The sequence below is a fragment of the Vicia villosa genome, linkage group LG1, assembly GCF_029867415.1.
Source record: "Vicia villosa cultivar HV-30 ecotype Madison, WI linkage group LG1, Vvil1.0, whole genome shotgun sequence".
Lineage (NCBI taxonomy): Eukaryota > Viridiplantae > Streptophyta > Magnoliopsida > Fabales > Fabaceae > Vicia > Vicia villosa.
This window is the reverse complement of record NC_081180.1, coordinates 217,424,663-217,440,757: the sequence shown is the minus strand read 5'-3', so window position 1 is coordinate 217,440,757 and position 16,095 is coordinate 217,424,663. Positions and strand designations below refer to the sequence as shown.

General features: G+C 32.1%; 2 protein-coding genes and 1 pseudogene across 2 annotated transcripts; 2 read left to right on the top strand and 1 right to left on the bottom strand.

Moving 5' to 3' along the window:
• Nucleotides 1-3,765: 3,765 nt before the first annotated feature.
• LOC131594968 (senescence-specific cysteine protease SAG39-like) lies at nucleotides 3,766-7,679 on the top strand (annotated as a pseudogene).
• Nucleotides 7,680-9,874: 2,195 nt separating this feature from the next.
• LOC131594960 (uncharacterized) lies at nucleotides 9,875-10,807 on the top strand. The gene is made up of 2 exons (XM_058867171.1): nucleotides 9,875-10,306; nucleotides 10,424-10,807. The coding sequence occupies exons 1-2, from the start codon at nucleotides 9,875-9,877 to the stop codon at nucleotides 10,805-10,807; spliced, it is 816 nt and encodes a 271-aa protein (XP_058723154.1).
• Nucleotides 10,808-14,094: 3,287 nt separating this feature from the next.
• On the bottom strand, nucleotides 14,095-15,283 carry LOC131622554 (protein DOG1-like 4). Its single transcript, XM_058893593.1, has one exon. It carries the CDS (start codon nucleotides 15,267-15,269, stop codon nucleotides 14,406-14,408), a length of 864 nt encoding a protein of 287 aa, XP_058749576.1. The 5' UTR covers nucleotides 15,270-15,283; the 3' UTR covers nucleotides 14,095-14,405.
• Nucleotides 15,284-16,095: the final 812 nt, after the last annotated feature.

Genomic DNA, 16,095 nt, shown 5'->3' with positions numbered 1-16,095 from the left:
AATAACAATTCCAAATCCAAGTTTACTAGCTTCGTTACGAACCCAATCAATCAATTGTTTGCGACTAGCAAAGCTCCGATCATTTGTAAATTGTTGCCGAACATCAACCGCATCGATCATCGATTTAACGTCGATACCCGGATCGCTACTAACGTTGAAAACTTTCGTTTTAGCTACTACGTCGTTGTGCACAATATTGTCCGGATGCACCACACCTAACATATGCAAAAATTAGCAAAATTGGCCAAAACTGTTTTTTTTAACTGTCAGAGCTTATTTCAGAAGTACATTTCCGAAATTTGTTAGGTAACATATTTCGGAAATGAACTTTCGAACCATCGCAGGTTTCAGCAGAAAATTCATCAATCAATATAGTGAAATAGGGGATGAAATGAGAGATGTTTACCTCAAATTGTAGCTTTCTATGCTCCCTTTAACGTGATCAACGATTTGAAACTTGATTTTGAGACGGAAAATGGATTGAGATTGATTGAGTTTTGGAGAGGGTTTGGAAGAGTTGTGGAGAAAAATGATAAAATAGTGAAGGAGGGAAAATTGTATATGCAGGTTTATTTTCGGAAATGAACTTCCGAAATATTCCCTTTTTTTGAATTTTCATGCATTTCGGAAATGCATCTCCGAAAACACCAAAAAAGTGGTGAATTCGGAATTGCATTTCCGAAACCTAAAAAATTCTGGAAAAAAAATAACTTCGGAGATGCATCTCCGAAGCAGGGGAAAAAGGGGGATTTCGCTGGGGGTGACCCCTCATAGGGAGGTGGGTAAAGAAAATCTCTAAATTAGTGGGGGATTTCAATCCAATAGTATGTACCTGGTTCTTCAGTTGACGAAAATTCTTCACGAATTTTAGCATATCAATTCGCAAAAGTACTGCGAGCTCGTACCCGCGAACCAATTCATATGTACCTTGCGGTTTTTCATATGTACATGTGAATTCTGTACCTATCGCGAATTTGCGGTTCTTCATATGTACCTACGAAGTTTGTAACTATGATTCAAATGTTTTTTTAAATGCCTTTAAACTATGATTTTCATAAAATAATTTTTTTTAACTATTTTTTTTCAAACCTCCACAATTAACCACCTCTCTCGTGTGTGGAATGACATGCTCTACAAAGTTATCAGCGTAAGAAGAATTTCTTTTCTGGCCTGCTTTTCAAGACAGGTACCGCGTGTAATCTTACAAAGGTGTGTTCTTTAGGAAGCGATTGAGACTTTAAAGTTTCTAAAAAGTTCCACCACATATAGTAGTACCCATCATGCCAATGGAGGCCCCATATGTGTTACATTTGATCTAGTTCAGTAAAGGAGGATGATTTAGAATCTCCTTGAACACCGGAGCCTTTGAAAATTGAACCATGATCTTGAACTTTTTCAAGATGTTAAAATCCATCATTGAGTTTTATGCAACCTTCAAAGTTGCATTGCCTGAAAATCCATTTCTACAATGATAGTGGATACAAAAGATTTCCAATGAGATTTCCTATCCCCAAACGTTTCATTGTTTCTAGCTAGCCAAATAGCATTGAATGTGCTGATAATGGAAGCTAGCACAACAAATTTACATAAAGAGGACAATATTCTATTCATCAAAGACCATAAATCCTTTCCGCTTGAAATAATAGTCGTATTCTGGAATTCGAGAATCCTGTTCCACTAAATGGATTGCAAAATGGTAGTTAAACATAAGATGTTGAGTGAATTCTGTTTGCTTGTGACATATGCTACATTTAGAAGGTTAATGAATTCCTCTCATCAGGAGGGAGCTTGTTATGAATCATTCTCTATAGTATGAGAGACTTGGATTATTGGAATATTATGTCAATATTCTAAAATAGGGAGATGAATTGAAAAAGTTCCTAAGTCAAGTCCCACATTGTGTGTGTTAGTTGAAGTATTCCTTAGTCCCACGTTGCTAAGATTAGAAATCTTGGCTAGTTTACGTCATTATATAAGGAAGTCACTTGTTTCATTCCAAAACACACCAAAAACTTATTTTGAGTTTTTCCTTCCTCACTCTCATAACTCCGCGTCTTTCGAATTATCGAAGCGCCAACTTCTCCCCCTTTCTTTCTACTCGTTGAAGTTTTCGAGTACTTTCTTGAATTCTCCTTAGAGAATAATGTTAATTTCTCCTCGTTTGAGTTGAGAAATTATTAAGTATAATTTTTCTTGTATTCTCTTTAGAGAATTATGAAATTTCTCTTGGTTTGAGAAATTACTACGACTGGTCGTTATACCAGATACTAAGGTGGTATTTATACCATATTTGAATGGTCTTAGTACCATATGAGGGTGTATTTCTAGACTGACTATCTACCATGCAAGTAGTAATCGTACAGTATATAACTGGGCTGTTTTATCTTGGAGGCGTCGTGGTTATTAATTAAGAGTTGCTTTGCATAATTTTGGCAGTACCGTGAAACGCCTTAAAGAAAGCGTACTGTTCCGCGACTCGACCCAGTAATTTCTTCGGTGGCAAATTTGTTAAAATCGTTATCCAAAAATTTTACGATGTTTCGAATTGCCATGGCTAGCGAATAAATTATTGGTACTTATGTGGATACTGTCCTTGACAAACCGTTCATGTTTGAGAGATGTCACTTCAAATGTCGGCAACTAAAAGATGATTTTCTTCTTAATGTTGAAAAAGATAGCTAACATTCTAACCGAGGACATTTTGTTGCTCCTTTTGGATCATGCGAACAAACTAACGGTAAGAAATTTGAGGATTCAAAAGGAACACATAATAGTGTTGAAGTTAAATCTATTACAAAGATTAAAGCGAACAATTTGCAGCTTAGAAAAGAAATCACCTTATAGAAAGAATGATTATAACATTCTGAATGGAATCCTAAGTGATCTATTGACTACTTTTCTTAAAAACATATTTAAAAATAACTATGGGTGTTAATAAGCATAAGTAATCAAATGAAACATAAGTACTAGATAAATAAATAGTAATAGAATGAAACATAAGTAATGTATGAATAAATAGTATCAAAATTGTATGATATTTTTTTATTAATCGTACAATTTGTTTCTTATTTATAAAATTTAAAATTTTTACGGGACAAGTTCATCAATGATCATATATATATATATATATATATATATATATATATATATATATATATATATATATATATATATATATATATATATATATATATATATATATATATATATATATATATATATATTAAAATTAAAACTTTAATGGGTTCGATTCCATCCAAATACAAAATAATATATTACAGATACACACGGGTAATTATATGATACGCGCATACGGTACTGATATTAGCACATTTAATTAAATATTAAATAATAACGAGAATAAATTTACTATTGATTTAAATATTTTTTAAATATTTCCAAAACAAAAATATTTATATATAGGAATAGTTAACTGTTGATTCAAATATTTTAATATATGGAATAATATATTTGTTTTGTAAAGTGATTTTAATCAATTATATTAAATAGTTATTACTAATTTAATTATATAATTTGATTCAATATTTCTTCTTTATAATTTTTAAATTTAAGATTTTTGTTATTATAAAATATTTTAATTATCATCAAATATTTTTAAACAATGTTACTTTTATAAACGGAACTAAGTTTACTATTTATTCATATATTTCTATAAATAGTGTTAAAACAAAAATAATATTTATTATTTTATAGACGGGAAAAAAACATTGTTGATTCTAATCCTAATTTCTTATTTTTGAAAACATGGGTATTGATATGGTACGTACGTATGGTACGAAAATGAAGTTACTAAGCAAAATATTGAATATCAACGAGAAAAATGAAGTTACTGATCAAAATATTTAATATTAACAGGATCATGAAGTTACTGGTCAAAATATTGAATATTAACGGGAAAATGAAGTTTATTGATCAAAATATATTACAGGAAACACGGAGTTACAGATCAAAATATTTAATATTAACGAGAGCACGGAGTTATTGATTAAAATATTTAATATTAACGGGAGCACGAAGTTACTGATCAAAATTTTGAATATTATCATAAACATTAAGTTACTTATCCAAATTTTGAATATTAACAGGAACACGAAGTTACTGATCAAAATAGTAAATATTAACGGGAACACTGAGTTATTGACAAAATATTGAATATTAACGGGAACACGAAGTTACTTATAAATTATTTGAATATTAACAGAAACATTAAGTCACTGATAATTTTTTTGAATATTAATGGGAACAAATTTGGAATATTAACGGAAACACGAAGTTATTGATCAAAATATTGAATATTAACAGGAACATGGAGTTACTAATTAAAATAATGAATATTAACGGGAACATGAAGTTGTTGATCAAAATATTGAAAATTAACGGGAACAAATTTGGAATATTAACGGGAATACAAAGTTACTGATCAAAATAATGAATATTAGAGGGAACATGAAGTTAATGATCAAAATACTAAATATTACGGGACATGAAGTTACTGAATAAAATATGGAATATTAACGAGAACATGAATTACTGATCAAAATATTGAATATTAACGGGAACATGAAATTACCGATCAAAATATTGAATATTAAAGGGAAAATGAAGTTTATTGATCAAAATATTGAATATTAATAGGAACATGAAGTTAGTGATCAAAATATTGAATATTAACGGGAACCTAAAATTATTGATCAAAATATTAAATATTAACATGAACATGAAGTTATTGATCAATTGATCAAAATATTGAATATTAACGGAAACATCAAGTTACTGGTCAAAGTATTTTACTAGTAGTTATGTATTTAATGGACTTTGCATTTCAATAAGCATGAAAAATAGTGACATTACAGCGTACCACAACAATACCCGTGCGAATGCATGACTAAATTTTGGCATCAATCCAACTCAATTATTATTTTTCTACTACAACAAGATATATATTATATTCTTTATAAATTTCATTTTTAATATATTTTATTTAATTTTTATATTCCCCTAATATTAGCGTGCCAGAATGGGTACCAGTGAGAGCGCTTATAATTTTGCTACTACAACACACACACACACACACATATATATATATATATATATATATATATATATATATATATATATATATATATATATATTATATTTTTTTATCAATTTCAATTTTAATTTTATTATGTATCGATACTGAAAGAAATTCATCATAATAATAATTACATAAATTTCTTTTTTTATAAAAAATACAATATTAAACAAAATAAGCGTGCCAGAACGGGTACCCGTGCGAACGCACGATTATTAGCATATATGTTTAAGTAATTACTTATTCAGTTTAAAAAAACAAGTCATTTTTTAATTTGAAATAAATTAATTAAAGTGTACCATTGTGAGTAAAAATAATACTTTTATAAAAAATATTGGTCTATTATTGTAAATATAAAGTGGAAGTTAAGAGGAATAGAATTAATATTAATCAAATAAGAGAATTAAAAAAGAAAAGCAAAGAACTACAAGTAGTAACGTGTTTTCTGATACACTCTAGATTAAGGGGAAACAAAAATAGAGTAGCAAGTATTAGCAACGCGTTTAGTCAGAATTTTATTAGATAAATGGAAAATCATTTGTGAAAAGAAAATAAGTGATAGTAAATAGTAAATGTTGTAGTACTATTCTTAAGAAAAGTTAAAACCAACGTTGACATGTATCTTTGAGTTATTATGATTCGGCAACAAGTAATAGTATTAAGTAGAAGGAAATTCTACAAACCTGTCTTCACGAAACATAACCAAACCATGGCTTCCAAAACATTAATCATTTTCTGTTTTTGTGTTTTCATTCTTCAAGGTTCTTCTCTCCCATGATCATGATTCAATTTCCACCCATGATCGGTGGATTCATCGTTATGAAAAAGTGTACCAGAATACTCAAGAAAAGGTGAAGCGGATGAATATATTCAAAGAAAGTATGAAGTATATTGAAGCTTCCAATGCTGATAATCACAAGTCTTTTAAACTTGCCCTCAATCAGTACGCTGACCTCACCAACAAGGAGTTTGTAGCTGCCAGAAACAACTTTAAAGACCATCATAATTCTTCAAAGGCAAGGATAACAAGTGGGTTCAATTTTAAATATGAAAATGTAAGTGCGGTTCCGACATCAGTTGATTGGAGGGTCAAAGGAGCTGTTAAGCATGTGAGGAGTCAAGAATCAGAATGTGGTATGTTTGTTATTTCATCAATTCCATGCATGTCATGAGTTAAAATGTTGTACTCTGTTTTTTTGGTTTACTCTGTTTAACTTGAGTTTGAATTTACATTATGGGTGTGTTTGTTTTACAAAATATGATGTAGTGGACAGAACAGTACTAGACAATATAGAACAGTACAAGACAACTTTTTGTTTTGTACTGTGTTTGATGGTTAATGTAGTAGACAATTTTTTCTCGACCTTGCTTGATATGTTTATGCACCAGATAAAATAATATAATTTTTATTATGATATTATTTATTAATATATAAAATATATTAATTATTAACCAAAATATTAAATAATAAGGAGGAAAAAAGATGAAAAAAATATTTTTTTTTACTCTACTTTGTTTAATATGTTTATGCAACAGACAAAATAATATAATTTTTTATATAATTTTTTATTGATATAAAAATATTGATATTTATGAATCGAAATATTAAATAATAATAAATAAATTTTTTTCTCTATTTTATTTGATATGTCGATGAACCGAATAAAAATAATATAATTTTTATTATAATATTTTTATTTGATATGTATTTTGATTTTTTTTTTATAATTTGTGCTTGGGACAAAAATTTGTCCACTGATTTAGTGGGGGACAAGAATTCATGGTTTTGTCCAGTCCCTTGCTATGTTTTTTGTCCAGTACCATGATTAGTTTTTGCATCAAACAGGGTACAAAAAAAGTTGTCATGTCCAATACCTTTTTTTTAGCAAATCAAACGCACCCTATATTGTACAGGAAGTTGTTGGGCGTTTTCAGTTTGCCATGTTTTTTGTCTAGTACCATGATTAGTTTTTGCATCAAACAGGGTACAAAAAAAGTTGTCATGTCCAATACCTTATTTTTTTTAGCAAATCCAACGCACCCTATATTGTACAGGAAGTTGTTGGGCATTTTCAGCTGTTGGGGCTATTGAAGAAATCCACATGTTGACTACTGGAAGCTTGGTATCCTTATCTGAGCAACAACTTGTCGATTGTGTCGAGGATGGTTGTAGAGGTGGTATTATGAACGTTTCTTTCAAGTTGGTAGTTAAAAACCATGGAATTGCGAGTGAAGCTCAATATCCTTGTGAAGGTGTTGAAGGAACATGTGTTGCAAACAGATCATCCATCATCCCTTCTTTGCTACAATTAATGGGTATGAAGATGTCCCTGCAAACGAAGAAAATGCAATGCTAAAAGCCGTTGCTAACCAACCGATTTCTGTAGCGATTAATGGAACTGGATTGGATTTTCAGTTTTATGATAATGGGATCTATACAGGACCATGCAACACTAGCTTGGATCATAGCGTAACAGTTGTTGGTTATGGAGTTAGTACCGAAGGAATGAAGTACTGGTTGATCAGCACAGGTCGCAGACACCCTCGTGGAGAAACGATCGAAACCATAAAAGTTATTTCCTAAAAAACGATTAAATTGAGTTTTTACCATGACTCATTTTTCCTTGGTAAACCTGAAATGTAAAATCGAAGCGTATAATTATAGAGTTTATTTCATGTTAAAATAATATTAAATTTATATACACGACACACACACATAAACACAAATACAAACACATGGACGCGCGCGCGTACACACACACACACTTGTGTTAAAATAATATAAAATTTATATACATGACACGTAAGAGCGCGCACGCACGCACACACGCTCACGCATGCACATGTGTGTGTGTGTGTGTGTGTGTATATATATATATATATATATATATATATATATATATATATATATATATATATATATATATATATATATATATATATATATATATATATATATATATATATATATATATATATATATATATATATATATATATATATATATATATATATATATATATATATATATATATATATATATTGTAAATGCATCAATAATTTAAAAATGTAACTTAATTATAAAGAAAAAATATAGTATATCTCCATAAAAATGTGTAATGTTTTTATACATGTATCAAACTACATAAATTACCCACTAAATCATAAAAGTAACATGCAAAAGATTATCCCAAAAAATAAGAGTTTCATATTTTTGTCAAGTTCAAAAAAACAAGTGTTTTCATCTTCATCTTCAACTTAATCAAAAGTTCAATTTTTTTACAACATCATGTTCATTAGTATATTCATGTTCAATTAATTAAATTCATCTGTAGACGATAAAATTTCTTCAAAAATATAACCAATATATGGATGTGAATAAAATTAAAAACCGTGAAAGAAATTTTCATGAGGCAAAATACAAAATATGCTTTTTAAAATTTGAGCAAAAAATGTAAAATCGGGCCAATGAGTAAAATCGAATGATTTTAAACAATTTCACATATTTCAGAGTGATTTAAATCATTAAAGTTGTCCCATAATACGATTTTACATAAAAAGATTCTTGAAACGTGAAATCTATAGAGTTTAGGTTTTAGGTCGCGATTTTAACAACCTTGGTTCGTGGTACTCACGTGGTAATGTATGGCTTATTAAATCTTAGCTTGTATATATTAAGCTAAGTCAGTTTGACTGTTCTGAATTTTCTTCTCTGCTCAATAGTGATAAACTAAATAGCACTAGACTGTTTATATGTTTTTACTGAAAATGAAATTTTACCATGACAAACTATAAGAACTGAGATGGACTCTGAAGTGACGTATTTACGATCTTGAATTGTACATGGATGTATTGACGCTGTTAGGACCGAAAAATGTTAGGATTGTATTTGAATGTTAAAGGCTAGCAGAACCATTATAGACAGTTAGGGACTGAACGTTCAAAGGTGATTTTTTTTCTGATTTTGTTTGGTTAGTGGATTGATGCAGGGCTGCAGTAGGTTTGGTAAGGTGTTTATGTATGGCATGTAGGTCAATTGTTAGATTGTGTGGATGAATGATTTTCTTTTGAACTAAATGGCGTACATGCTCGGTTTATGCCTGGTGTATGGCCTTATTTTTGAAACTATTGTGAATGTGGCATGGACATGTTGTGAGTGAAAAATAACTTTTTTTATCCCACATGTAATTTAAAACTAATTGTTGCAGTCAGTTTTATTTTAAAATTTAAACTTCTTTTGAATATTTCCCTAGTAGTTTGCAACAACCCTAAATTTTAGCTAAAAGTTTGCAACTGCTCCATAATTTCAGCTAGTATTCCACGTTTTATGAGGTGGAGTTAGTGCTGTAAATTGAACAGATTGCTCTGCTTTAAATATAGAACTTTTCCATCTGGTTTTAACAAAAAAAAAGCTTCTTCTTTATTTTCTGAAAAAAAATTTATGAGTATTACCGGTTGGTTCCAGTACTTCGTTGGCGAGAGCCCGCGATTGGAGGACGTTGTGGTAACCTTGGGGGGCGATGCCGATATGACTGAGCTCCGGTGGTCTGGGCGAAATCGCTTCTAAGGCATCGACTATTATACCGCGACACAACACGTTTGCAATTACCATTTTTTAAGGTTTTTCAAAGCATCCCTACATTCTATTCTGATTCATCCCTAACAATTTAGAAGTGATTTCTCTTTGAAATTAGAACGGCGGTGTACTTCAAGCCGATATTGGATCTGTCAAAACTCGAACCTCTTGACCGGACGAATTACAAGAGGTGGTCTTAGAAGATGTTGATTTTCTTTGAGCAACTGGAGGTCGACTATGCTCTCCTTCAACAACCTCCAATTGCCGGTGGTTCCATCATTCTGAATGATCTTGGAATGGATGGTACTCCGTCTCCTGGCGCAACACCAGTCTTCACAGATGATGCAACCATGAAGGAGTATAAATCTGACAACAAGGCGGTTCGTGGTCATATGCTCAGCCATGTTACCAACCTGATCTTTGACTTGCTTGCTGCCCATAGATGTGCAAAAGTTATATGGGAACTCTTGGAGGCTAAGTATTCAACTGATGATGCTGGGAAGAAAAAAATATGCGGAAAATTTATGCAATTCAAGATGGTGGACGACAAGCCAATCATGGATCAAGTCCATGAGTATCAGAATTTAGTGGCAGGCATCTTGGCTGAAGTGATGAAGATGTGTGAAGTCCTCCAGGTCAACTTTTTGATCGAGAAGCTTCTTGATTCCTGGTCCTACTACCGCAACCAACTGAAGCACAAGAAGAAAGATTTAACTCTTCTCGAACTAGTTAACCACGTGAAGATTTAAGAGGCTAATCGCCTCAAAGATAAGCTTGTTCCTAAAGTTTATGATAATTTAGTTAAGGCTAATCTTGTGGAGTCTTCTGAAAATGTTGACAGGTTCAAGAAGAAGGACAAAGAGGCAAATTTCAAGAAAGACAAAGTGCAAAACAAAAGAGCTCCAAACTTCAAGATGAAAGGGAAGTACCAGAACAACAAGCTAGGATGTTTCGTATGTGGCAAGATGGGACATCGTGCCTATCAATGCTACGGTCGAGATGAAACCCATAAAAATGCAATTAAGCCTAAGGGAGATCAAACCAAACATCAAGTCAACATTGTTGAAGTGTCTGACAACCTGGTTTCCATGATCACTACTGCAGAAATTAACCATGTAGCCGAGAAGGTTGAATGATTGATTGACACCGGAGCAACTAAGCATTTCTGTGCTGACAGAGAACTATTTGTTGAATTTCAAGGAGCTGCTGAAATATATTAAGTCTATATGGGAAATTCAAGCGTGTCTCAGGTGCTAGGAAAAGGGAAGGTGTCCCTGAAGCTTACTTCAAGGAAGTCTCTTACACTACAAAATGTTTTATATGTACCTTCTCTGCGTAGAAATGTAATTTATTTTGCTTTACTTGAAATTGCTGGCATAAAACAAGTGATTGAGTCTGGTAAAATAGTCTTATCTAAGAATGGTGAATTCATAGGGAAGGGCTATAGGTCTGGTTGTTTGTATGTGTTTGAGACTTTGATTGAAAATGAGAATATTATTTCTTCTGCTTATATCATTGAGACTATGGATTTATGGCATGCTAGACTTGGACATTTAAATGTTAAATCTTTCAATCGTTTGCATGAAATGGGTTTAATTACGAATTTAGCAAAAGATGACCATGAAAAATGCAGTGTATGCGTCGAGGCTAAATTTAAGAGAAAGCCATTTAATTCTGTAAATGAAAGGACAACCGAGTTGTTAGAATTAGTCCATTCGGACCTAGCAGAATTTTGCAACACAAAAAAGTAGAGATGGTAAAAGGTATTATATCACTTGTGTTGATGACCATTCTAGATACACCAAATTGTATTTATTGAGATCCAAAGATGAAGGTGAAAATGTATTTTACACCTATAAGACAGAAGTAGAAACACAATTGAACCGGAAAATCAAAAGGATTGGATTTGATAGAGGTGGTGAGTATGTTACCAATTATTGGAAGGAATTTTGTGAGAACAATGGCATAATTCATGAACTTACAGCTCCATACAGCCCACAACATAATGGTATAACCGAAAGGAAAAACAGAACTTTCAAAGAAATGATGAACGCGTTACTTTCCAGTTCTGGTTTACCTGACAACATGTGGGGTGAAGTTGTATTGCCAAACATATTCTTAATAGAGTTCCACACAAAAAGCTAAACAAAACACCTTATGAATTATGGAGAGGGCATGTGCCTAATCTTAAATTTCTTAAAGTGTGGGGGTGTCTAGCTAAGGTAGGAGTGGCTACTTTTAAAGTTGATGCGATTGGATCTAAGACGTTTGATGTCGTGTTCATCAGTTATGCTAAAAATAGTGCAACTTATCGATTTATGGTTTTGAGTGATCGTTCATTGTGTGAATATTGAGATGCAAAGGTGATAGTGTTTCACAAAATGAGTATGCTTAGGTAATTGGAAGTTTGATGTTTTTGATGAACTGTACTTGACCTGATATTGCTTATGATGTTAGCAGACTTATTCGGTACACTCATAATGCTTATGATATTGCTTATGTGTTTTTCATGCAATATGGCTTAGAAGATTGTTGAGCAAAATGGAGCTAAAACAGGTAGGTGCAACAATAATAAAAGTGGACAACAAATCAGCAATTGAGTTAGCAAAGAATCCAATGGATCATGAAAGAAGCAAACATATCGACATTCGCTTCCACTTCATTCAAGAACATGTGAAGGAAGGAAGAGTCGAATTAAGGCATGTAGCAAGCAAGGATCAAGCCGCATATATTTTCACAAAACCATTATCGAAAGAAATTTTCGACAGAGGATAGAAATTGATAGACATGATGGATAGAAGACACATTAAAGTTTACAGGGGAGTTTTATTGAATAAACTTTAATGTTATATTAAGTGGTTTTTATTGATAAGTTAGTGGAAAGACAAAGAGTCTATTTTAGTTGGAAGGCTAAGAGATAGTAACCTCTTAATAATATCTATTTGCTTTAATTTCCTAGAATATTATAAATTTTTGAGTCTATATTTTCCTGAAAAATGAATATAAAGTAGTGCTTCTGTTATCAATTTTAAGAGTAATATCACCAACCTCATTAGAAGTCTAGATACATTTGTTGTCCACATTACCTAGATGAATAATGAGGTAATAGATTGTATTTAATATATAAGGATATGAAAATTACAAATGTGGAAGGTTGTTCCATTGATGGTTTATATATAAATATTTTATAGTTGCCTTAAGGTGAGGCTGTTTCTAAGTTGGGATGTTCAGAGCTTGCACCAGAGGTATTGCGTTCCAACTATCTGGCCAAGAATTGACGTTGCTTCCATCACCAAAAATCCAACTTAATATTTAAAATCTCCAAAGCTTCCTTTTAAACCATTCCAAATAGAAGAGTATCCATTTAAAAATCTAACTTGTCTCTAATATTATGAGCAATGAATTATAAATGGATAGGCTTTAGCTTACCCCAGAACATTGGCACACCAAGATAGATGAATGGAAGGACACCAACTGAAAAAACAAGTTTTTGAGCTATGTGTAATTGTCTCTGAGCAGTGATTGATTGGCATGATTTATAATTGTCATGAAATGTTAGCATATCTTGTGAATTGGCCTAGCATTTTCCTTGCAGAAAATCAATATAGCATCTGCATAAAGGACATGGGAAAGTACTATTGAGCTTCTTGTGGCATGGATGAGATTGATATTATTGTCAGTAACTAACTGGGAGAGTCTTCTCATTAGTACATCTTCTGGCATACAAATAATAGAGATAGAGAATCACCTTGTCTGACTCCTTGACAATTGAAATATCCTCTTTGGATTCCATTGATAAACAGACATGGTTGCTGAATAAAGAATAACATTAATCCAGTGAAAAACTTTCTCACTAAATCCAAAACCTTTTAGTTGCTTAAAGTATTAAATGCTTTGGAAATGTCTACCTTCATGGCCAAGTTACCATCATAACTTTTGTTTTGAAGAAGATTAACTGCTTCTGAGGTATTTGAATTGTAGTCAAGTAAATCTTTCAACCAGTGAAGAATTGAATGACTGCCATTACATCCTCTTTTTTGATAATCTCCCAAAGGTTTGATAAAATAAAATCCACCAGATCCGGTGCACTGTGAAATGCATGCAAGAGTTGAGGTTAAATGACTTTTTGTCTCATAGTATAAAACTTGCGTGTGAGATGCTATAATCCCTTGTGTCACGTTTTCTCACTGTTTATGTTTGCATGTGCACCGTGTACATGTCCCCTCAATGTAACATGTTACATACCATCTTGACACACTCTACTGTCTCTAGACAAGAAACTGATGATGCAATTCACCGACACAACAATACTCATGTCTTACACTCCTATATAAAATGTATCTGGTCTAAATCTAGACAAAATACATTTCATTTTTTCTTTCTTTCTTGTATTTACATAAATCAAATTTATAAGTGGCTTCTGCAATACTTTACAGATTTTTATTGACTTTTTCCTTTTGCTGTCTCATCAGTTAAATTTTCCTGTGGTGAGGAAATTTACATTAACATTTTCTTAAGTAGTATACTATTTCTTTGAATGCTTAATGCATACTAAAAATCTTACATTAATTGAACAACTTTTAAAGCCAACAGAACAAGAATATTACAACCTCATAAAGACATAAACTAAACTGTTTTTTCATTTTTGGGTTCTACTTAATGAAGGTACTAAACAACTTAATTAATAAGCTACTTAAGCCTATTAAATTAAACATATACTACACAAAACTAAAACTATGGATCCTTCTGAGTGATCTTGTTCATCCCAAGTTGCCTCAACCTTAATTGCATACCAATATGTGCTGCCAAAAAATGAACAGACTGAATTGGACTAAGAACATCCAAAACCCCTTTAACTGTCTTAAGTCTAACACAATCAGAGCTTTTCATTACTTTCTCCAAACCACCAAAGACTCCATTCAAAGCCACATCAACCAACCCATCAACTCTTGCATCATCTTTCCTACCTCTGCATGATATTTTCGCCAGCTTCACCATCTTCAAATCAGCCATAGCCACTTGCTGCCTCTCCATCTCTCCCTCCACCTTTTCTTCCTCCATCTTTGTCTTCATTTTCAGTCCCTCTATCTTCTTCTTCTCTTCATCTGACATGTCAAACTTCTCGAGGACGCGAAAGACTGTAGACGGTTTCCACCCGGTTATCCAGAGGGAAGCGTTTTCCAATGGAGTAACCCATGTTGGTGAAAAGAAAACAACAACATCTTCATGTGCTGCATTCCATTTCACAGTGTAGTATTCTTTCAAATGAGTAGTGACTTTTGAAACCAGTGCTTGAAGCTCTTGTTCATTCATCACCATCTCTCTTTTTGATGCTTTGAGAAGCTGGTGGTGAATTTCCTCTAGCTTTGAAATCCATTTCTCGTAGAATTCAGAGAAACTCTTCTTCATTTCTAGCATATGTTGTTTGTTTCTGTTGTTGTGTATGGGATAGTGTGTGGTTTTATGGTGAGAAGAAAGAAAAAGGAGGTGAAGGAAAAAGAACAGATGGAAAGATAAGAGAAAGACACGAAAGATAAAGAAAGTAATGAGCAATGCATTTGCATGTATTTGACGCATTGCAAGATGTGAGAGAGACATATATATGCATGAATGTGTGAGCGTATCATGTTTTAGCATTATGCAGCTTTATAGTATCGACCTTTGACTGTATTGAAAGGGCATGGTAATGAGGGTGGAAAAGTAAATTACTAATTCATAGTTTTTTTTCTTGACTTGAAATTTGTAAGTCACCTGAATGTTTGGATTTGTGTGGTGTTGGGAAGGGATGTAGGTGTCTTTGTTTGAGGTTGATGGGAGTCCACGTGGAATCTGATTGGGCATAGAGAGTGTGTCATTGCAAGAATTTGTTGGGTTATAATACATCCACCTCTTTGAGGCAGAATAGAGCTTTTCCTAATACACTTTCTTTCTCTTTTTAAATGACGAAGTATTTTACATGAAATACAAAATTTATATAAATGAGAAAGAAAAAAAAAGAGGAAAATTACTTTCTATTTTAATACTTGTATATTGATTATTACTATAAAAATAAAGATGCTGAGTAAGAGATGATATAAATAATATTAAAAAGAGAAAAATATAAATATCAACTACCTAACTAAGAATGAAAGATACCACCAAACCGTCTAAATTACCTTTCTTTGCTTTTTAATTAACACTAAGAATTGCCCTTTATCGTAATTTACTAATTGAATTAATTCCAACTAATGAAAACAGTCTTTTTGTACAAGTGGCATTCAATTATTTCAAATTCCCTTTTCCCTCTCATTCTTCTCTATCCACCATCCTTCCACACTTTTTACATTTTCAACACTTTCACAATCTCTCTCCGGTTTTTTCTCTTCTCTCTAAATCCTACAAACCCTAACACCTCTCATTATTCACACATAACTATCTTCTTCAT

What these genes read in the sequence shown, in the direction of transcription:
- LOC131594960 (XM_058867171.1), top strand. Translation starts at nt 9,875, where the DNA reads ATGTTGATTTTCTTTGAGCAACTGGAGGTCGACTATGCTCTCCTTCAA. An exon ending in AGATGTGTGAAGTCCTCCAG is followed by an intron (nt 10,307 to 10,423) that starts GTCAACTTTTTG and finishes AAGATTTAAGAG; the next exon opens with GCTAATCGCCTCAAAGATAA.
- LOC131622554 (XM_058893593.1), bottom strand. Translation starts at nt 15,269, where the DNA reads ATGTCTCTCTCACATCTTGCAATGCGTCAAATACATGCAAATGCATTG.